This window comes from Pangasianodon hypophthalmus, chromosome 17, assembly GCF_027358585.1.
Source record: "Pangasianodon hypophthalmus isolate fPanHyp1 chromosome 17, fPanHyp1.pri, whole genome shotgun sequence".
NCBI lineage: Eukaryota > Metazoa > Chordata > Actinopteri > Siluriformes > Pangasiidae > Pangasianodon > Pangasianodon hypophthalmus.
The window spans coordinates 22,890,407-22,914,773 of NC_069726.1; the positions used below are offsets into that span (position 1 = coordinate 22,890,407).

Here is a 24,367-nt window from a genome sequence, read left to right on the forward strand (position 1 = left end):
AGTCGGAGGTAAAGCTGGAACGTTTCTGACGTGTTCAGGACAGAGGAGTTTACGCTTTGTGGTTTCTCAGTAGCATGACAAGCTGATTTTTTTTGTTTCTTTTTTGTTTTGTTTTAGTCTTAAGTTCACGAGAGGAAAAAGAGAGGCTGGTGATGGAACGACTGTTTATAGCTGCTATAACGTAAGCGAGAACAAGAACTTCATGTTTCATAGATGTTCCACAACTCTGAATGTAATTCAGATTAAAAGTATGATGTCTTTCTTTAAAACTTTCATGCATAAATTATTTATATGCATGTCCAGATTCTTTTATATTTTCTCTTTTTTTTTACTTAAAATTGCACGATATATAAATTTTGATTCTAAGTCTAAATAATAGTTATATTAAAAATTAAATGGATTCTTCATGTGTTTAAAAAAAAACAGCTAAAACAGTATGCCTGTAATATTTAAAATAAATAAATAAATAAATCTTCTAATGTCCAAAATTTTTAACATTCAGGTCTAAAATATGTAATGAAATAATTTTTAAAAAATATCATTTCTGAACATACAAAACTTACATGGTTTAAGGGTGTTCCATAATGCAGCAAAAAGTCTCCAAAAAACACTAGTGTAAAAACAAAAAAAAAACTAGTTTCTAAAAAACCTAATTAATTTTTTTATGTAGAGAGTTAGTAAAGATGTTAAAGTTAGTAGCCTACAGAAGTTTACGTTAATTTAGAGTATTGCTAAGTGATTTGGAGGTGATTTACATCTCACATTTTATTAAAATATGAAAAAGAGCCTGAAATCGATTGTCCATAAGTGTGGACGCTATCAGTAAAAAAGTTGGAATCTTTGGTGAATTGCTGTGGAACAAGAGCAATAAAACACTTCAGGACATTCTGTGAGGTGGTAACAGTAACTCCACTTCATCACTTCATCACAGCCAGTGTTGATTATTTTCCTGTAATAGCACAACGTTTACTTAGTGTTTACTTAGCAAGAGCTGCATCAGATAAATGCAGCTACTATTGCCATGTAGCTGTAGCATAGCTAGCTAAAATTGTCAGAATAATAGCTTTAATGTCGTGCAAATTCTGTAAAAAAAAAACATGAATGATCCAGGATTTTAGAAGTTCATCCTCAGGAGGACTTGATAAACCAGGCTGTAGTGAGAGAGACAGAGAAGAGAGAGAGAGAGAGAGAGAGAGAGAGAGAGAGAGAGAGAGAAGGGGAAAAAAAAGTTTCATCTCAAGTCATCTTGAGAGTTCTGTCGAGTTTCACGCTCGGAGGGCGTCAGGAGCGAGGTGACGAACACGGCTTGTCCTTAACGGCTTTCTGCGCTCCTCTTCGAACTTCTCGCTGAGATGTCAAGCTTGCACTGGGGAGTGATTTCACATGCTTTAATGTGACGGGTCTGAAACGAGCCTTGGCAACACCGTGCAGAGAAATGGAGCTGAACTAATCATCTCAGCCGTCTGCACCATCAGACCACCATCAGGACCAGACATTCGGCCATACGCATCAGCAGGAGCGCCCCTTAATTCTGTGATTTATACTGTAAAACCTTCATCAACCAGACATAAAAGGTGCTTTATACAATATTATAAAGCATCAGGGACTGTCTCGGCACATGCGATGTGTTCACTTGCCTAAAAATTGTCTGCAAATTTGAGGTTTTTTCTTTAAATTCTGTGTAAAACCTTCTTCAATGAGAAATACAAAGACATTTACACAATATTATAAAGCATCAGAGCCAAGCTGAGAGCAGGTGATGCGTTCACCTGCCTCAAAATTGTCTGCAAATTAATTTTTTTTTTAATTCTGTGCTTTACACTGTAAAAATATCATCAGTGTAATGTAATCTACAAACAGTTTTAGATGATTTACAATGTCAAAGGCAACCTCGCAGCACAAGTTGTGTTCATTTGCCTTAAAATTGTCTGTGAATTATTTTTTTAATTAAATTCTTGGCTTAATACAGTAATAATTTAATCACATTAAATTATATAATGGTGTTATATAATGGTTTTTTATAACATTATATAACACCAAGCGCAATGTTACAGCATGTGGTGCATTCATTTGCCTTAAAATTTTGTGCAAATGTCATTTTTTTCCCTATATATTCTGTAATACAAGGAATTTTGGGAGTTCACTTGCCTTAAAATTGTTTATGAATTTCCTTCATATCTGTGCTTTATATTGTAAAAGTTTAATTAATGAGAAATGCAAGGATTTTTAGATCATATTATATAACATCAGGGACAATCTCAGAGCATGAGGTGCATTCATTCACCTTAAAATTGTCTGTGAATTTGAGTTCAACACAAATGAGCATGTACTACTAAGCCTGTCTTATTTATATTTTTATTAAAACTAAAATGATGGCACCCAGCCAGTCACGAGGAATGTGTGAGGAACCAGAGATGTCTTGTCTTATATTTTTTTTGTTGCATCAGACAGCAAATATAAAAAATATTTCTATGATGCATCAGACAGCATGATCGCCCGAAGCGTGAGGAGAAAAACAATCCTAGAAAACATTGTTTTTTTTTTTAGATACTCACCTGTAGCTCCCTGACTCATTTTTTTAACACCCTGTCAAAAATGCCAGTATGTGGTCTGAGCCTTTGCAACCAAACACACTCCTCCTCCTCCATCCAAACACGCCAAATTTAACTCCTGCATTAAAGCCAGACATCTCAATGGCAATCCTGCTTCACTGTCGTTTTTTTAAAGCAGTATCAATTAGCATAAAGCAGGCTAATGAACAGGCGATGAGGCAATGGGGTCTGGAGATGAAGCGATCGTGACTGTAGCAGCCGGTGACTCAGAAGTTTGTGTCACTTACTTTCTCTTCGTAGTGAATGTAGGAGGCCGCTTCGGGGCCCAGATACTTCACCAGGCTGCTAACAACGGCATCTCGTCTGTCCTCCATCTGAAAGGAAGCAAGAATAGAGCAGCTTTATTTAATGACGAGGACGATGACTGCAAGCGTAACGGGAAACATAACACCGATGAAACACACGGCAAGAAATCACAGCAAGACGTGGATAAATTAACGGAGGTGTTCTGACTGATGGATGATGCGGATAGAGAAAAAATCAATACGTTTGACATCGAATGAACACTTGATATCCACATTCTGGATTCTGATTGGTCAGAAAGTGTTGATTCATTTTCTCTAACAGCAGCTCTGACAGTAGTGCAGGTTTATACTAATGTGCTTGTTCTAATACTTTATCATTTCTAGAGTAACTCCTTCACAGCAGATGCAGTTTTCAGTAAGGAGAATAAATGTTTATGTACCATTTATGGAAGGAGTCTCCAGTGTCAGTGCTTTGTAACAAAGCTGTACCTCATGCTAACTCAGCTGCTTTGTGGTTTCTCTGTAACATTTTTTTTTTGTCTTATTAACTTCATTAGAGAGAAAAACGACTTTTGTGGATGTTCTACAATGTTAAATGTAACTATAAAGAGATAAAAAGTACAGCGTGTTGTTCTTTAGTAAATAAAAGGAGTTGTAATCGTTGTTAAATTGCTGTGGGATAAGAGGAATGCCGTGTTGTGCTGTAATAGAATGAAAAACTTTGGAGTAGTAGCAGTAACTCGGCTTCATCACGCCATCTCGTTGTTGATTATTTTCCTATAAAAGCAAGACACGGCGTTTTATTCATTACGTGTTACTTTATATTTGTATGAAATGTTTATTATTGGCATAGGAAAGAATTTATACTACTACTTGCTAGTTACTTAGATTTAATCCAAATATATCACTTGTTTCTTTCTTTTTTATTAGAAAGGGTAGAAACGTTACATAATTTAGATTAAGAATGTGATGAATATCGTGAATTTCTTCAGGTCCTTTTTCCTATCAGGGCTATAACGGAGTTATTTATCTAAAAGCTTTAGGAAAGGCATGTTTCTACAGACTTACATATGTTAAACATTCAAAATGTGGAATTTCTGCCACTATGTACACAAATATTATGAAAGTACAAGTGATATTCGAGCTGTGAAATTCATCTTGACCCCAATGCTGAAACATCTGTGTGAAATGAAAACGAGTGAGACCTTCTCATGGCTGAGTGATTAAAATTAAACTCCACATGCTCACAGATCTGAAATGCAAACACAGACTGAGAGACCAGAGAGCTGACAGTGAAGATTAAAAAGCCTACAGGCCAAGCACTAAAACCTCGTTTAAAAAAAAAAAAAAAAAAAAGACGGGCAAAAATCACACCGCGTGTCCACTCTGTAAACCCTGCCAACACTCACAGGTGAGTAGAATGCTAATTAGCTGCAGCGTGCTAAATAATAACAGAAGATAAACAAACAGTTCAGGAGCTCGGCTAGAGGTGTGCGTCTTTAAAAACACAATCATACCGCTGAATATGAATGAAGGCTCTAGAGGAGATTGTGCTATGATGCGTCATAGTTTTTGAGAAGTATGGTGGTGCTCTGTGTGTGTGTAAGTATGTGTGAGTGTGTGTGTGTGTGTGTGTGTGTGTGTGTGTGGGCAACGAGAAACAGATGAAGCAATATCACACTCGGTCAGAACACACACTGAAGTTTCCTGCGCTGATGATTAATGGAATGAACAGTTTGGTGAACTTCACTCCATTTTTGTTCCGCTGAAGTTTTTCATGTACACATGTTCATAGTTTAAAGCTAGTGTCTTTAGCTTTGTATTTGAGCTACGAGGCTAATGTGGCTAATGGAAGTTCAAGTCACCTAACATAATTTGAGTAAATTTCTGCCTCGAAAAAGAATTACATGTGCGTATGTGTGACTTAGACTTATGCTAACAGCATAAATGATAAACAACAGTTTCTACCCTGTGCTTTGACCTAGCATAGACCATAGCCCCGCCTTCTTAGTTTCTACTGGTTCATCAATACACAGGTCAAAATAGATAAAGTAGGTAAAGTAAATCTGAAGTGAAAGTAACCGCTACTAGAAGGAAAAGCGCATATTTCATGTCCAGCGTCCTTTCCCCTTCAGTGAATCAGCTTTTCCGACATTTGCTCTCACTGCAGTTTTAACTGAAAAAGCTGAAATTTGTAGTTTTCAGACTTGTGTATCCCATATCGTTATAAACTTCTGCCTCAAACTCATATCCAGTTCTTCTGATGATGTGGTTTAAGACACGGAGAGAATACAATTTAGCGCCGCCTCTAAGAATTTAAAGACGACTTGATACCATAAATCTAAAAGTGATGTGGATGAAAATACAGTTCTAGTTCAACTGTAAATTTGCAATCCTCGTGTGGATTAATGCTGCACTCGGCTAGAGGTCATAACCCACAACTGTAACTCCCAGCTCTTTACTTAATTCAATTTACAATTAAATTTACTTAATTCAAATGTGTACGTTTGTTCCACATGAATGAACGGAGTTGCAATAATACAATTTGTTTTTGTAGAGCCAACATGATTTTTTCATATTTTCAAAGCCCTGGAATAAAAAAAATTAACTCTGTGCACTCACACAAGCTCAGGATCAAACCCAGGATCAAACCCCTGGGGTCATAAGACACTGATATTACGCACTGTGCTTTAACGCACACACATAAGCTAAAGTTAATTTATCATCTTCACCATGTCCAACATCCTCACCAGATTTTATAATGTAATTGGTTCACATTGGAAACTAGTAGATTATACACATGTTTAAATTTAGTATAAGCAATAAAATCATCAATCAATATTATTATGTAAACTATACATGACATTTTCTCTTAAATATGACAGATTACATATTTTTTCAGTGCAGGATGGTCTCCTGAACTCCAAGTTCAGCATGTGATATCAAATCAAAATGGCCGCTCGTAGCATTAGCAGTAAACACAGCAGCACTTCTTGAGTTATACTGTAGATCCAAGTATTAGCCTTAGATCAATAAACGTACAGATATATTCACATTTTAAATTTACAAAACTGACTAGACAGTTCGCTGTTTTGACCAGGAAAATATATATCACTCATAGAGGCAGCCATTTTTTTTTCCCACTTTGTAGCTTGAATTTCACAAAGTTTGCAAATAAGCACAAATAATTCCGAGCTCTGACTTCCAACTTCCGAGTGTAGCAGTCGAATTCAGTATATTTTCCTATGGCTATTCTTTGTGTGTGTGTGTGTGTGTGTGTGTGTGTGTGTGTGTTATTCAGTACTTGTGTAAATTTTGTTGTTCTGTGTTTGATTTCATTTTACCCGAAGTTATTTCTACTGCTCATTTAATAGAAGATTAAATACGGCAGAATATTTCCAGACACATAACCACAAATATAATCCATTAAAAAAAAAGACTGATGCAATGGATTCAGACTAAAATCCCAGAGATACTCTGGTAATAATTACACTAGCTCACATTCTCACGTAAAACTGGTGCAGTTAGAAAAGACCTTTATGTCTCGTCTGGAAAAGGGTGTACAACCAAGCTTGGAAGTTTTAATATTTTCTAACCCTCGACTCTTTTCAACACCGATCTGCGTTTGTTTGCGGGGCGGATGACGAGGTTGGAGAAGAGGTGTGATAGAAGGACAGATTAATTTAACACACTACAGTAAACACACATGTTGTGTACACTGAACGTGTTGAAAGTCACCTCTTCAGGGATGTCTCCTGACGCCCGAATACAGCAACTGCATCCATTTTCACCTCATCACGTAAATATTCCTGGATAGCTCTAAACTGTCTGAAGCTGCAAACCTCTGGGACGGACCCCAAAATCCCCCCACGCCGTTTATAACACTCTTCCATTCCTGCTCTCTCACACTCTCTGTCTCGCATTTTCACCTTCTCCCCCTCAGTCTCTCACCTCTCGGCTGTTCCAGTAACAGGCCTGAACCCCGGCGATGAAGCCCACCAGCGCCGGGCTCCCGCTGGGACTGGTGGCGTCAAAGGTGACCCCGAAAGGGCAATGTATAGAGGGACGTGCCACAATCTCTCCCGAGAAGCCTTTCTGCTTCCAAAATGCCTGTAAAATTCAACACGGATACATATTTTAGCATAAAGGAAATAGAAACTATTCTTCAAGTCAAGTCAAGTAGCAGTGAGTTAACGCTAAACCTTAACTATTGGCACCTCTGGTTTACCACACTACCACAATTAGCTAAGATGTTATTTGGTGTCTGTTGTTTATTTTATTAGTTTAGGATTGAAGCTATGATGCTAATGTGGCGAACAAGTAATGAAATCTAGTCTCACACAAATGTACACTCACTGTCCACTTTAATAGGAACACCTTTACGCCTGCTCATTCGTACACTTATCAGCCAATCGTGTGGCAGCAGCGCAATGCAGAAAATCATGCAGATACAGGTCAAGAGCTTCAGTAAATGTTCATGTGACATCATCACCCATCGTCGCGCTTCGTTACTTATTTTCATCCCGCACAAAATTATATATATAATTATTTTATCTTATACGTTTTACACATTAGGCAAGGGAAATAACAACAACAACAAAGATATTGCTGCTTTGTAATATATAACTATATACATATGCATATGAACATACATAATGATACAGCATCAATTATTTGGGTGGGTTACATTCACATCAAACATCAGAATGAAGAAAAAGTGCGATCTCTGTGACTTTAACCGTGGCATGGAAACTGCTGATCTCCTGGAATTTTCACACACAACAGTCTCTAGAGTTTACACAGAATGGTACAAAAATCACTGAGTGAGAGACAGTTCAGTGGGTGGAAACGCCTTGTTGATAAGAGAGGTCAGAGGAAAATGGCCGGATTGGTTCGAGCTGTCAGGAAGGATATAGTAACTCAAATAATCTGCAGTTCCTCCACATACAGGATTTTTTTTTGTTTGTTTTTTTTGCACCATTCTGTGTAAACTCTAGAGATGAATGTGTGTGAAAATCCCAGGAGATCAGCAGTTTCGGAAAAACTCAAACCAGACCATCTGGCACCAACAACCACGCCATGGTTAAAGTCACAGAGAGTAGACTTTTTCCCCATTCTGATGTTTGATGTGAACATTAACTGAAGCTCTTGACCTGCATCTGCATGATGCATTGCGCTGCTGCCACATGAGCAAGTGTACAGGTGTTCCTATTAAAGTGGACGATGAGTGTATATATTTTCCAATTATTACTAAAATACTCAGATAATAAAACTAAGAACTGTTGCAATATGGTAAGGTAAGAGTACACGCATAAAATTTAGAACGCTTAAGGGTTCTTCAGTTGTCTCTCTGGAGGAACTCTTAAAGGTTCTGTGTAGAACCCTACAACCCTAACAAGTGTTTCCAAGTACAACCCTTTAAGGAGGACGAGAAAATTATTATTATTATCATTATCAAATGATCCCTTTAAAAAAAACTTTAAAAGAACTCTCTAAGAGGGTCCTTCAAAGGTTCTTTAAGGGTTCATTAGATCAAGAACCCTTGAAGAACCCTTTTTCTAACAATGTGTGTGTATGTGTAAACTTATGTAAGCGTGTGGTACAAACTCCAAATTATGGGACATTTTTTTAAATATTCTTTAAAAAAGAAGAGTTCTTTAGCGGTTCTTTAAGGATTCATTGGATAATTAAGGAATTCAAAAATGAGGTCTATTGTAAAGCACTTTGTTTTAGGGTTCCAAGTAGAACCTTTAAAGGTTCCTGTAGATGGACGCCTGAAGAAGCTTTGGCTTCGTAAGGCTTCTAGGCATTAAGAGGAAAATAATGATCAATAATTTGGGGTTTGTACCACACACTTACCCAGTGAATACACACAGTTCTTCAGGAGTTCTTTAAGGGTTTACTGTATAGATAAGAGTTCTTAGTTTCCAAAGAGTGTTCGACATGGAAACCTGTCTGAAAGGGAAACATTTTGTTGTAGAGTTCCAGGTTTGGAAGATGAGGAGCCTTAATTATCTAATGAACACTTAAAAAAACCCTTGAAGAACCAGTTTTTCTAAAAATGTATGTCTTATTAAACTACACACCTTCCCAGTTAATACCTTCCAGGGGTTCTTTCAGGGTTCAGTGGAGAGGTAAGGGTGCTTTAGTTTCCAAAAACATGTTTCTGATAGCAAAGCTCTTTGTCGTAGGGTTCTAAACAGAACTGTTATGGGTTCCACTAGAGCTAGAACCAAAGAACTGAAGATTCAGATGCATTTATGGAAATATTTAAGGTGAAATAGACTCCCATTACTACTTAGTTTCTTTAACCCTGTAGGTTCTTGTAGGTTGGAAGATTTAAAAAAAAATGAAGCAATAATATATATTTTTTTAAATAATAAAAATAAGATAATCTCGTAGTTTGCCTGTAAAAAATTAGACACAAACCTCACCAAACAGATCTCGACTGATTGATTTAGTGTGAGAGGAAAATTATGTAAATTTGTGTAGATTTTTCTCTTTATTGTCCCTTTAAGGTCTGCTAAAAATTTTCTCCATCTTTATTTGGATTGTTAGTGAAGTGGCGCCAGAGAGAACGTTCTCATCAGTCACCACATAAATGTGAAATTTTGCATAAATCCATCCATTTATAATTATTCATTCTCATTATCTCTGTCTGTGAATACACAATGTGTGCTGAGCTCGTTACATAACTGCGTCTAACTCCTTGCATTACTTGTTACTTTCTAAACAATGTTAAATCCCTTCTCCTAAAGGCCACTGCAGGCAAACGCACCTCTCCACGTCGTGTATATTAAACGTAAAAGAACTCGTTTACTCTCTGAGTCTGAGCGATCTTCGATTTGTCTGAGATAAAAGGAATCGTTACTAAATTCAGAACACGTTTTCCTTCTCTGCAGCTTCCTTCAACCATTAACGCAGGAAAAACTTCATAAATAACTGATGAGTCATAAATGTGCTAAGCTTCTCTGATAAACACTCATGTAATCAGACTTTAATGGGAAATGACTAATGTAGGGTAAAGAACATTTACAGCCTGTTAAACACTAAACCATAAAAAGTGGAGTGAAAATACCTTCCGAACGAATTTCAGCCCTCAAATACTCGTCACATTTATATTATATATTTTATATTCTAATTAGGGGTGGGGCGATATGACAAAAATATCATATAGTGATATTTGAAGACATTTCAAAGATACATGATATCAAAAACAAAAGTTTGCTAATGAAATAAAAGTTGAGTTTAATGATACTTTTATTTAATGTCTACAAATAAAACATACAAATTTAAGAGAAACAAATAAATAAGCTGTCGTCAATTCTACTGACGTTACATTTTTACAATTAGGTTTTTTGTTTGTTTGTTTTACATTTTTACAGTTGATTTGGTCTCAGAAAAGTATATTCTGACATGATTTATCATGATATCAATATTATATCTGCCCTATTAATACTATGAGTAAAATTAAGGCAGGGTGGATTTTCACAATATGAAGAATTTAGTCTAAAAAGGATCACAGTGTTATCTGAACATTTAACAATGCACAAGCCGTAGGGGCGGGCAATATGACAAAAATATCATATCGAAGGTATTTCTAGGATAAGCGATACGTATCACGATATATAGGCTTGCTCACAAAATGCCAGCTATTTAGTAGGTTTTTTTTTCAAATAAAATTGTTGATTTATTAGCATTTTTCTTTACAAAAAAATAACTTTTTATTTACAAAAAATAAATAAATATAAAACATTTTTAACACCACACCACAATTAAGACAAGAAGTTTGGCTGTTATTAAGTAAATGAGTGAAAAAAAAAAAAAAAAATGTAAATCAGGCTTGAAATCCCTTCTTCAGGGACTAATGTGAGGTCGTTTAATAGCAGCTAGCTAACCAGCTAGCTAATTTAGTAATATTAGCCAATTAAGGAGTTTGTAAATTTGCATATTCATGCATATTCATAGATTCTGGTATTATTATTAATGAGAGTAAAAGTGTAAATATTTTCCAGAGATATTTTAAGTTATTTCTTGGACATTAAAAGCTTATTAAACTATTTCTGTTTTTTTTTTTTTTTTTTTATTCTGTATAGATTATCTGTAATGGTTTAAAAATGAAACGTTCAGTTCATTGATTTTAAGTAATTAAAAGCAATTGAAAACCTTTTTTTTTTTAATTAAAGTCATCTGGCAGCTCTGGTGCACGTTGTACATGATCTATGATTGTGTGTATGTATGAAAGCCAGAAGGGAATGTGATTTAACATGGTGCTGAGTGAAAACAGAAAAGCAGGAAATAGGAATAGAGAGAGAAGAAAAGATGAATGAGACAGACAGACAGACAGACAGTTTATGATTGATGTCTCAGGGGAAATGGTATAAAAGGCTTAGAGAAGATGGATGTCACTCACTGTAGGATACGTGATGATAAACTTGGTCATGTGACCCACGGGCATGCACTGTGCAAGATGGCGACGCTCCAGAGGCAAAGCAGGCCGGTACTCAATCTGAGCTGGAAATGACAGGAAGAGGGCGGAGTCAGGGGTCAGGGCTTAATATTTTGTTTAAGATAACATTCTCACTGAATGTAAACTAAACGCTTTCAGTCGAGACACGCTCATGTCTGAAGTTTGCTTCTTTAGTTTTGCTAACAAGTAATGGAACTTTATGGCCACCAGTTTAGCATGCGTAAATCATCAAACACAGTGACGTCTCCTCGATGTTATCTATAAACATGGACCAATCGCATCTCTCTGGAGGCGGGGCCTAATGTTTAAATGTGGAGGTGTATATTAGACGGGATGATAAAATATTTCCAGTTTGTTCGGGAACTGAGATACACGAGTGTGTTGTGTGATGATTTAAACATGAGGTTTGCACTGATGCTAAACTGGTGGCTATAAACTTCTGTGATTTGTAAGCTACATTAGCATCATATCCTGAATGCAGAATTATAAAAAGCAAATGTTGTGGATGAAATGAGAGAGAGAGAAAGAGAGACAGTGAGAGAGAAAGAGACAGAGGGGCAGAGAGACAATGAGCTGTTTTTCTCTCTCTGTCTCTCTCTCTCTCTCAGTTCCTCTCTCTGTGTGTCTGTCTCTTTGAAAGAGAGGGAGGCACAGAGAGAGAGACAGAGACAGAAAGACAGACAGAGAGAGAAAAGCAGCGACAGAGACAGAGGGAAAGCAAGTGAGAGACAGAGGGACAGGGAGTGAGAGACAGAAACAGAGATAGAGAGAGACAGAAAGACACACACACAGAGATAGAATGTAAGAGAAAGAAAGACAGGGAGAGAGAGAGAGAGAGACAGAGAGACAGAGAGACAGAGAGAAAGGGAAGCACACAGAGGGAGAGAAACATAGAGAAATGAGAAAGAGAGACTCAGAGAGACAGAAAAATAGAGAGAGAGAGAGAGAGAGAGAGAGAGACTCAGAGAGACATAAAGAGAGACAGAAAAAGAGAGAGAGAGAGAGAGAGAGAGAAGGGCATAGATTGTAAGAGAGACAGAGAGAAAGGGAAGCACACAGAGGGAGAGGAACAGAGAGAGAGAGACAGAAAGACAGTCAAAGAGAGACACAGAGAGAGACAGAGAGGCACAGAAAAACAAAGAGACACAGAGAGAGAGACAGACACAGAGAGACATGAAGAGAGACAGAAAATTAGAGAGAGAGAGACACTTGATTGGAAGAGCCTGAGGAAAAAAACAGAGGAAATAGAAGCAGTGAAAAGACACAGATGGAGAGACATGATGGGGAGAGAGAGAGAGAGAGACAGACAGATGCAGTATGAGGACATTAAGGCGTATGGCGTATGAGAGCGGACGTCTCGCAGCACTCTGATCAGCTCGTCTTATCGATCTGAGTGCCACGCTCTCTCATAAGACAGCACTCTGCTAAATTGGATGCAATGCCCCAGTGACTGGCTCTCTGTGAAATGACCAATCTATAACAGAGTGTGTGTGATTTAACAGAGTGTGTGATTTAACACTGCTACGCCACGCTGCTGCTTAAGGGCCAGAATTAAGGAGTATCCATTAGAGGAGAGTGATGCCATCCAATACGGTTATGTGTGGCTCTGTCCATGTGTCAGGAAACACCCACGGTATTCCACTAACCTCGCGTCCCATGTGACCGAGCACGTCGCACCTCATTACCCAGCATGCCCGGCTTTCAACACCTCTCACGGCCTCTTACAGTCCCTACTGTCACTGCATTCAATACAGGACATGCACAGTGTCACTGTTCACCTTATTTACAATTCAAAAGAATAATTCCGTAGTCTAGACCTGTTTCATGTGCAACGCTTAAAGAAAAACACACTCTGTGTCATGCTGTTCTAGAAAAACACACTCTGTGTCATGCTGTTCTAGAAAAACACACTCTGTGTCATGCTGTTCTAGAAAAATAATCAATAATGGGGTGGTGTGATGAAGTGGAGTTACGTTATAGTATTATTTTCCTATAACTGCATTGAAAAGGGTTTTATTTCTCTTATACCACAGCAATTTGCTCACATTTACACTGTGTTATTAATTAACAAACATGTCATCCATGTCATACTTTTCATCCATTTCTAGTTGCATTTAATGTTTTGGAACATTCATGAAACAAGTTAGTTCCTGCTGCAGAGAATAATGCACACCTTCTGACCAATCAGATTCGAGCAATCAGCCGTGCTGTGGTGTAAATGCTTTAGACGCGCATCTCTGTGCTTGTATTTTAGCAGAGGAGCTTAGCGTGAGGCGCAGGAATGGTAATGATGGTGAAGTTCATTGTTTATTGTTCTCTGTGTAACTGCTGTTCCTGCTGCTTTCAGGTCGTGCTGCAACTCTGTTCGAGTGACTGATGGCTTCTCTCTTATCTTCCTTATCATTAGTCTGAGAGCATGTTGCATCTGTTCAGGAAGGATTTGTGTTTTTGGTTTTGTGTATGAACTTTCCACCTGCATGTCATCGAACCAATTGTACTGAGGGATGTTTACGCTCTTTGCTATGGCTGTTTGTGTATTGCTGTTTTTCCAGTCGAATGTTGTTAATGTTGTCTGTGAGAAATCCAAAAGCCTGAGGATAATATTAAATCTTTAAAATAGAATAATGTCAGTAAAATTCGAAAATAAGAATAAAGTAATTTATTTAAAAGAATTAAATCCCAATAAAATTAATGTTACAGAGCAATCACTAAGCGTAAACTCCTCCTGTCCTGAAGATGTCGGAAAACTTTACCTCTGACTGTCACAAAGTGCTGACACTGGAGACTCCTTCCCTGAACATTAAATAAATGCCTCCTGACAGAAAACATTTTTACATTTTTTTACACACATTTTTAATCTGTTTATTTGGAGCATGATTGATAGAAATCTAATCAACACCTTCTGATCAATCAGGGTGCTGTTTTAGGATGCTGTGTTTTCAGCAAACTCTTCTTTTAAACCAGTTTTTAAGACAAACGAACTATAAAACTATAAGACTTTGATGCAACAAATTAAAAATAATCACACAAACATTCCGTCCTCGCTTCCTAATCCATCCTGAATGGAATAAATTACATCCGATTGTGTTCTGAGCTTTAATAGCACATTGCAATCTCTCAGTAATTATCAATCATGTAATTAATAGATTTAATTCAATGACAATTATAAACTATTCTTCATAATCACGATCAGTGTTCAGCTATTAATCTGTAATACGTCCTCGTCTCCTCATTCCTTTTTTCATTATTCGTCATTATCCCGACAGGACAACAAATAAAGCAGACGTACGTGTTTGCGTCCAGATGCCTACTGAATGGATGTGATTTGGATCTGATTATACTTCTGTAACGTTTATAATGAAGCTTTGTGATCTCTCACTAATCAATAACCATCACTTACACACTGCATACTGCACAATTAGAGTAACTTTCATTCTTTTTTTTCTTTCTTTTTTACAGTTGCAGGTTTTTCTTTTCTATCATTCTTTCTATTTTTTGACAATTACTTTTGAAAATAATCACCTGGAGCTGTGTGTGGAGTGTAGACACAGGACATAGGATAAATTGTCTGTGCTTTCTGTGTCGGTGTGATTGTATCCTGAAGCCTCGTCTCTCAGCCACACACGTTTCCTTTAGAGAAGTTTATCATGAACGAGATAAGAAAGTCATTACAGTCACCACGAGACCATCCTGAGTGTCATGATAATGTCAGTAAAGGTCAAGTTTGACAGAGAGGGAGCAGAGGACAGGAGCAGAGGACAGGAGCAGAGGACAGGAACATCATCATACGTCATGTCTCCTCACTGAAATGGAATTATTACGCGTCCATGTGGCTGGTACATCTGCGTAACCTCTGTGTCAGACTGACAGGAAAGTCACTGTGACTCAAATGAGCAACTCAGTTAATGTTAACATCAAACAAGAGAATGAAGAAAAAGTGTGAACCCTGTGACTTTAGCCGTGGTGTGGATGCTGGTACCAGATTGGTTGGTTTGAGTTTTTCAGAAACTGCTGATCTCCTGGGATTTACACATAAACGATCTCTAGAGTTTACACAGAATGGTGCGAAAAACAAAAAACATTGAGTGAGAGACAGTTCTGTGGGTGGAAACGCCTTGTTGATAAGAGAGGTCAGAGGAAAATGGCCAGATTGGTTTGAGGAAGCATATAGTAACTCAAATAATCACTCTTCATAACCGTGGTGAGCAGAAAAGCATCTCAGCATGCACAAAACACCAAACCTTGAGGTGGATGAGCTACAACAGCAGAAGCCCACATCAGGTTCCACTCCTGTCAGCCAGGAACAAGAATCTGAGTGCTTACCTGTCTGTCTGTCTCTCTGTCTCTCTGTCTGTCTGCATGCCTGCCTGTCTGTCTCTCTGTCTGCCTGCCTATCTGTCTGTCTGCATGCCTGTCTGTCTCTGTCTGTCTGCCTCTCTGTCTTTCTGTTTCCCCATCTGTCTGTCTCTTTCTGTCTCTCCCTCTCTCTGTCCCTCTGTCTCTGTGACAGATAGATAGATAGATAGATAGATGAGTAGATAGATGATGGATTGATAGACAAATGAATAGACAGATAGATGGATAGATGCACAGAGACGGATATACAGACAGACATATGGAGAGAGACTAATAGGCAGATAGATAGATAGATAGATAGATAGATAGACAGATAGATATAAACACTGTATATAATGTAATAATAAGAGGCAGTATAGCGTGTGACACTGTGTCCTCTACTAAATAACCAAACTAGCATTGTGTTTGTCAAATCACATACTTGTGTACTATTCTATAGCGTTATTGAGCACGAATGCTACCCGGTTTTCCTGTGACAGTTAGTGTCTGAATTTTAAAAACCTTTGAATGTCCCTTTCAAACCTACTGAAAGGTCTCTCTTGTGTACCAGACGTCTGGATTTTCTAGATTAATAAACACTTTTGAATGTAATGTCTGAGTTTTCAATTTGAGACGCAGCTCATGACAACAATCACAATGAAGGCAGAAAGTTTTATAGAGAGACAGAGCTCGGCAGTGTGTGTAGCGTTGCTGTGCATGAAATTGCTAAACGTTTTACAGTTTGATTTGGCATCCAGATGGACAGAGAGGTTTAGGTTCTGGTTCTGGTGTGCCATCTAATGGACGCTATCTAATGGATCCTTTTAATCCCTTTGATGTACATCATGGTTGTTTCACTACATTAAATGTAACTATAAACTGATCATGTGTTATTGTTTAATAAACAAAAATTATAATTGGTAAATTGCTGTGTAATAAAAGGAATAAAACATTTTGGGACATGCTGTTATAGGAAAATAATCAACATTGTGAGGGTAACAGTAACTCCTCTTCATCACACCACCTGTCACTGATTATTTTTATATTTGTAATAACTGTAAAGATGAAATAAGATGGCAGAGTGTATATTTATTGTAGTAGAGTTGCTCTCCAGCCTGAGACTCCGGCTGAGTTAGAGAAGTGTGGATGAATCCTGAAGGACGTTCAGTTCTCATCCACTCACACAGATCACTCCATCACTGGCAGGAAATCATATCAGTGTTCCCGCTGAGTGACACTCTCTGCACCATAGGCCACTCATCGTCAGCTACACGTCTGCTAAACTAGCTCTGTCCATCCCGCAATCCCATAATTCCACTCTCTCATTCCTCAACAGAGCACAGTGAGAAGAAAGGAAAGAAGGAAGGAAGGAAAGAAGGAAGGAAGGAAAGAAGGAAGGAAGATTCTGTAGTTGTTAAAGATGTAAAAAGAAAGAAAATGTAAAAAGAAAGAAAGATTCAGTCACTGTCCGAAAGAAAGAAAGAAAGATTCACTGTCAGAAAGAAAGAAAGAAAGAAAGATTCAGTCACTGTCCAAAAGAAAGAAAGAAAAAGATGCACTGTCAGAAAGAAAGAAAGAAATATTCACTGTCAGAAAGAAAGAAAGAAAGATTCACTGTCAGAAAGAAAGAAAGAAAGAAAGAAAGATTCACTGTCAGAAAGAAAGAAAGAAAGATTCACTGTCAGAAAGAAAGAAAGAAAGAGACAGTGTGTGTGTGTGTGTGTGTGTGTGTGTGTGTGTGTGTGTGGATGAGGTGACTGCTCTTCCTCTAAATGAAACCTCCACACGCTCTGAGCTCAGCTCAGCTACGTCCCTCCTGTAATTCCATAAATCCACTTTCCTTCTCTTTCCCCTTCCCTCCTCCCTCCATCATGGAGGTTACCGGGGCAACGGGGTGCAGTATGAAGACAGGCATGGCTAATGGAGCAGAAGAAGCGCTGATCTCACGCTCTGTGCCTTTAGGGAACAGGGATGAGTGGAAAAAACGTGAGAAATGCTTCCACTCACGCAATAAACACTCCACAGCTGAGGTGAAAATAGCCGCTTTAATTAATGACCCAGAAATCGCCCACGCTGAAAACAGCATCAACATGTCAACCTTGAGAGCTCGGCTTTTTAGGGCCTGTGCTGAAAGACTCTCACAGCAGGAAGCACGCAGTGGAAATTCCCCCTCTCCAGGAATTGGATTCATCTGAGACTCAGGGAAAAAAAATAAATCAAAGTGCGCTTTTTATAGACAGGAGATTGATTTAATATCAAGCCTCGAGGTTCTGCGGCTGAAGGCGACTTATTAAAGACCAGCTGCGGTGGGTAATGGACACAAATTCACTGCTCACCTGGTCATTCGCTCGGGGAGACACACACACACACACACACACACATAGTTTGCAGCTTAGCCTGTGCTAAGAAGCAGGGAAACGAGACAGCACATCTGGATAAATATAGCACAAATGGGCACACTCTGGAAAGTACACACACACACACACACACACAGTAATTCTCCTGAGAAAAGAGGCAAAGTGTTTTGTCTTGGGTGTTCAGCTAGGTTGTTGTGGTGTGTGTGTGTGTGTGTTTGCTAGACAGTGTGTTTGGCTTGCTAAACCAATGTTAAAAATTCATTGAAAAGTCTCTGTTAGAAAGAAAGAAAGAAAGAAAGAAAGAGACTGTGTGTGTGTGTGTGGATGAGGTGACTGCTCTTCCTCTAAATGAACCCTCCACATGCTCAGAGCTCAGCTCAGCTACGTCCCTCCTGTAATTCCATAAATCCACTTTCCTTCTCTTTCCTTCCTCCTTCCATCATCGAGGTTGGAAAAAACAAAACTCACAAAAAAACGCAAATTTTTATTTTAAAGGAAAAGTTTAATCAGTTCATGTGGAGCGTCTAAAATGATATCGTATTAGAATGAACTGTCAGAGCTGCTGTTACAGAAAATCCTGACCAATCAGAATGCAGAATTCCGCAGCGCTGTGTGTTATACGGTGTCAGAAACCACATCAGGAAACTGTTTGAGTGAACTACTGGATATGCTAAACTGAGGCTAACAGCATCCATTACTTGTGAGCAGCATTAGCTTTAACTCGAGTGCAGAATTAAAGAAGCAGAAACTGTCTCGGTTGATCGAATGCATTTGGGGTAAAAGGGGAAAATTGCAGTGGTGTCGGATCCACAGGGGCAGGTGATGCAGAGCCCCATAATATTATTATCTATATATCATCCATTCAACAAATATTAATCTTCATAAAGTCCTCATTCACAACAGACCAACGATTTAAAAACACTGCTGTTTGACAGATTAAAGCCGATGTCCTGTTGCTTTGTCACATCTCTGGATGTTACGCAATCGTAGTGCGGCAGACTCCCTGCCCCATTTAGCTCCATAGAGTTATTATTGCCCCTAGTGGTCAAATACGGGAGCTGGAAAAAGTGGAAATAGAGATCCACTGGGGCAGGAATGACACTGCCCCATGCAGGGGGAGGAGCAGAGGACAGATAATGACAGGGTTGCCATATTGGGCTAGTTTAAAAACACTCTGCGGTCACTGAGATCTTGTTTTATAGCAAATAATCAGAATTAAATCTAATACATTTCCACAAACAAAGGGAAAGTGTAAGTGCAGACAGTGTGTCTATACCGTACAGAACCATTTCTGTTCTAAAATATATCGCAAAGATTGGGAGAGGGAAAGTGCTGTCAGAAAAGATTCATTCTCTTTCGATAAGATCATGTTAAACACACAGTGAGACTGGAAAACACCCAGACCACGTCATCATTCATTCATTCAAAACGTAAAAGTTGAAGTAGAGTTTGCTTAAATTCCTAAAGTAGAAAAGTATGAACTCTTAAATTTACTTAAAATATGAACAAGAGATTAGAAGAAAAAGTCATTTTCCTCAATTTGCAATCACACTGATGTTATTTCCTGATTGTACATCAGTGCTGCTTTCACCAAGGAACCAAGAAACATGGGAAAACATTAACTAATGCTAACTACCAACAACTTTACTGCTAATACTCACCTATTAGCTAGCATGATAAAGTGTATGTAGCAGCTGATGGATGACAGTGATGGATATTCTGTACCATTCTCACTGACACATCTTTTTTCCATTTTTTTCCTCCATTTTATTCTTGGCCAATTCCCGTCATACGACCGCCAGTGAGTTTGAAGACTAACACGTTCTTCCTCCAGACAACCGCATCTTTTCAAACTGCAGCTCATGCTGCGTCACAGACCAGTGCAAGCACACTGAGAAAAGTGCTATCTGCCCTCTTCCACATACATGAGCTCACAGATGCACATGATTGGCTTGTGTTGCTGTGATTGACAGGGGAGAAAGAGTATGCCCCTCCCACCCAGACAGCACGGCCAGTTTTTGCTCTCTTGGACTTCTGAACTTGAAATCTGTGTCTTTTCTCTGTTGTTGCAGTTTTGTTAACATGTCACATGAGTATGTGGATGAAAAACTCACAACACACCCCGTGAGTACAAACACCGGCTTTTAAAATCAAACACACTGCCATGCTCAGAGACCGGACTGATCACCAAACACACACACACACACACATGCACTTCTACCAACCTAAAAACACACACACTCTGGGCTGGGCTCAGCTCATCAGTAGGATTTTAGGTCACTGTGACTGTAAAAATTTAATACCAGTGTAGTGAGCATTAAATATTTAAAATAAAAATGTAAATATAAGCTAAAAATTAAAATAAATATTAGACAATAAATATAAGTAAATAAATTCAATAAATAAGTATATATAAAAAATATAAGATAAATAAAAATAAGATAAGAAAAAATAATAAAATGGAAAAATAAACATAAAAAGCATTATTAAACATTATTAACAGGCATTACATTAACAAATAAAATAATTAAAATATAACGAAAATATAAGTAAATAAAATTTTATATATATAAATATATATAGCAGGAAGCAGATTTAAATCCTAATTAGAGATGGAGCTAATAAGATCCCACATAAACAGCAATCATTTGTAAGCGAGTGGGCTGTTGAATTTCAAAAAAAAAAAAAAAAAAAAAAAAAAACCAATTTGTTTTGTATATGGTATAACGTGGGAAGACGGCGGTGAAAACAATGTTTAAAATGAGGGTTTTAATTGCAGGTGCTAATTGTTTTTGATAGCCAGGTCAAGTTCAAATCTCGAAAGAGACTCCTGGAGGATTAGAGAGAAGAAAATGTATTTAAAAAAAAACAGTTAAGCAAAAACAAAATGGATAATTTAAGAAGAAAAGCAGTAAGGGCCGACATTTGAGAGAAAGCGAGCACTGGGAATAAAACAAAAAAGAAGAAGAAGAAAAGAATATTTGAAATATATTTACATATATAGTTCAATATGATTCTTGGAAAGATTTAATGATGAGAAAGTTTCTCAAAGTTATGGATTTTGTTTTATATTTCCTATTTTCCACAATATTTAAAGATAATTACATGTCATGTTTAATGCTAATTAATGCTAAAACATGTTCATGAATGTTTTAAAACATGCTATGAATGTGAAGGGCGTGTAGTTTTTATGTTAGAGTTAGATTCTTTAATATTTTAATTATTTTGCTCGTTAAAAATATAACAAAAATATAAGTAAATAAAATTTAAAAAATATATTTTTTACAAAAATTTAATATATAAATATAAATGTCAGAAACAGCTTTCTGTCTTTTGGTTTTTAAAATGTTTAACAGAAAACAAAAAAACATCCAAAATATTTCCTGACTAACTAAAAAAAAACAGGTGTGATCAAGTTTGCATGTGTTTTTACACACACACTAGCTAACAATGTGTGTTATGAGAAGAATATAATTAGATATTTTTGTTGTTGATCTTGCCATTGATCTTTAGACTAGGCCGCATTCTTCGTACATCGCTTACTGGGTTACGCCACTGTTTCGATGATTGCAAAATGTTATCCGGATTTCAGTGCTCCATATATACAGCTTAACATCCTGTAGTGTGAAAACGCAACACTGACGTCATGTATGAAAGACCGATAACTAATGAGTTACATTTAATGTTGTGGAACGTCCGTAAGTCGTTTCTGTTCTCGCATACGTTAAACAGTCGTTCCCTCATCAGCCTCTCTTTTTTCTCTCTCTTGAAGTTAATAAGACAAAAAAAATCTGAGTTAACAAGAAAGCACGAAGCGTAAACTCCTCGTTCCTGAAGATGTCAGAATTTTTTAATGCTCTGATTATTCAGATTTTCACAGGAAAGAGAAAAGGATTGAGAAAAGAAAGAGAAAGAGAAAATGATACATTGAAGGATTGCAATTCAATTAAATGCAAAAAAAACCATCAAAAAGCACTGGAATATTGATATGTGACGATGAGACGTCGGAAAGCTTAAAGTTACAGCTTCAGCTCTGTTACAACTGCTCCAAAGCATTACAAAGCACTGACACTGGAGACTCCTTCCATAAATGTTAAATAAATACACTTCTCCTTACAGAAAATCTCACCATATCAACGTTTTTTAATCTGGAGCATCTGCCGCATGAGTCCCTGTGAATGAGCTGTTACTATAGAAACGGTCCTATAGAAGCTAATATAAATTAGTTTCTATATAAATAAACACCTTCTGACCAATCAGAAGTACTGCTCAGATAAAAGTGTTGCTCACTGGTTTATTTAAACAGCTGGATAATTGTGATTTCCATATGGTTGATCTGTTCTAGTTCAACTCGCTTAAATCTGCAAACACACACTTGGTGTGAAAAGCTCGGGTCAGTATAGCAACAGAACAGACGGCATGCAAGTATCAGGAAGAGGAAATGGCTCAATCCACCCACGACCTGTCAATCACTCTGAGATATAACAAGCTAATGTTTTCTCAAGACAGCCGGTGTTGTGGAAATCACATCATTTATAGTTATGTGTTTATTCATTTACAACAATATTTGGTTATTAAACTTTACAAGGATTGAAAATAGGCAAGTATAGTTGAACATTTTTCGGTCCAAAAAAAAACGTCACAGGAGGTGGACAGATGCATTATGAAATAGGGATTTTAAATATTTTTTTAACACAATGACACATTTTGTTCATTTCTGTAAATGTCTTCAGAATTCTGCAAAAATTCTGCATTTTTTCTGTATTAAATGAACAAAAAGCAAAAAAAGGTAAAAAAAAAAAAAAACATTCACATATTCAATCTCCATCTGTATTTAATCTCTTTCTTTTTTTTTCTTGCATGAGTGAGGGATAATAATACAAATATAAAACATAAAGAAATGAGAAACCTGAAGGAGGATATAAACATATTTAGCACTGACGATTTAGAGTTTTAGAAAAACACTTAAAGAACTAGGTTATAAAACTCCGCCCACGTGGCTGATTTAATCTGAATGGAGGAGGATAATGTTTCTATCACAGTCTGCCATTTTACTATATATTAGGCTAATGTTATTAGGCTAATGTTAACAGGTGGCCATGCAGCCTGAAAACTATATTTATATGCACAATTCTCATTGAAAATCATATTAATCTTAATCTTTAACCACCAAAGCAGCTGCTGATTGTGGGATTTGGTTCATTTTTAGCCAGTCCTGATTTTAGAAACTGATTTGTGGGTGTTTTTTGCATTCCATGTTCTTGATCTCATAACTCAGAAACTGTTTATCACTCAGACATAAGACGCAAATATTGTTAGAAACTGAAGGACTTGCACCTTCCAAACAAAATGTTAAGCAAAACACACTCCTGGTCATATTACCAGGAACTATTATTATTATTATTATTATTATTATTATTATTTGAAACTATTAAGGTTGAGCTTTACTGCAAGGTGTCTCGTTGTAACCGTATAAAATGATTGCATTTACACACAGAAACACACTCATTTAAAGGCAATACCATTTGTGATTGCTAGTTATGTGTTTCAAGTGTTTCAAGTATACAATATTGTTGTGTCCCTTCTGAATAGCAAGCCCTGTAAACAGGCCTTTTGCCAGCTCTATCATTCAAACCACACAAAAAAATTACAGTGCTGTCATCTGTCCTTTTTGTGTAATTTGTACAGTCATATAGTCAAAAGTTTATGCACACCTGACCATCACACTCATGTGCTTGTTGAACATCCCACTCCAGATTTATTCCCTCTTTGCTGTTATAATAAGCTCCACTCCTCTGGGAAGGTTTTCCACTAGATGTTGGAGCGTGGCTGTGGGGATTTGTGTTCATTCAGCTACAAGAGCATTAGTGAGGTCAGGCGCTGATGTCGAGGAGGTCTGGGGTTCAGTCGGTGTTCCAGTTCATCCCAAAGGTGTTCAGTGGGGTTGAGGTCAGGGCTCTGTGCAGGACACTCGAGTTCTTCCACTCCAACCTACACACACCATGTCTTCATGGAGCTCGCTTTGTGCACAGGGGCATTGTCATGCTGGAACAGGTTTGGGCCTCTTAGTTCCAGTGAAGGGAAACTGTAATGCTACAGCATACAAAGACTTTCTGTACAATTGTGCGCTTCCAACTTTGAGGTAACAGTTTGGAGAAGAACCACATATGGGTTTGATGGCCATATCATGTACTTTGATTAGACAGTGCATATTTTGAAAAATCAGAGATTGTGACAGTATTTTGTTTGAACCCACTAATTTTTCAAGTGATCTAAAATATTGGAACATGTGAATGGCAGGTGTTTCTTGTTGCCCAGGTGTGTCCTGTTAGATTGATTGTTTAAACA

The 24,367-nt window shown here is 37.5% G+C and overlaps 1 protein-coding gene across 1 annotated transcript in view; it reads right to left on the reverse strand.

Moving 5' to 3' along the window:
- Window positions 1-24,367, reverse strand: part of si:ch211-127i16.2 (amine oxidase [flavin-containing] A) — a 54,963-nt gene that overhangs the window by 14,615 nt on the left and 15,981 nt on the right. Inside the window, exons 8-10 of the mRNA XM_026942736.3 lie at window positions 11,271-11,371; window positions 6,809-6,967; window positions 2,840-2,926 (exon numbers count right to left, since the gene is read on the reverse strand). Coding sequence (XP_026798537.3) covers window positions 2,840-2,926; window positions 6,809-6,967; window positions 11,271-11,371 — 347 coding nt within the window. The remainder of the gene's footprint in view (window positions 1-2,839; window positions 2,927-6,808; window positions 6,968-11,270; window positions 11,372-24,367) is intronic.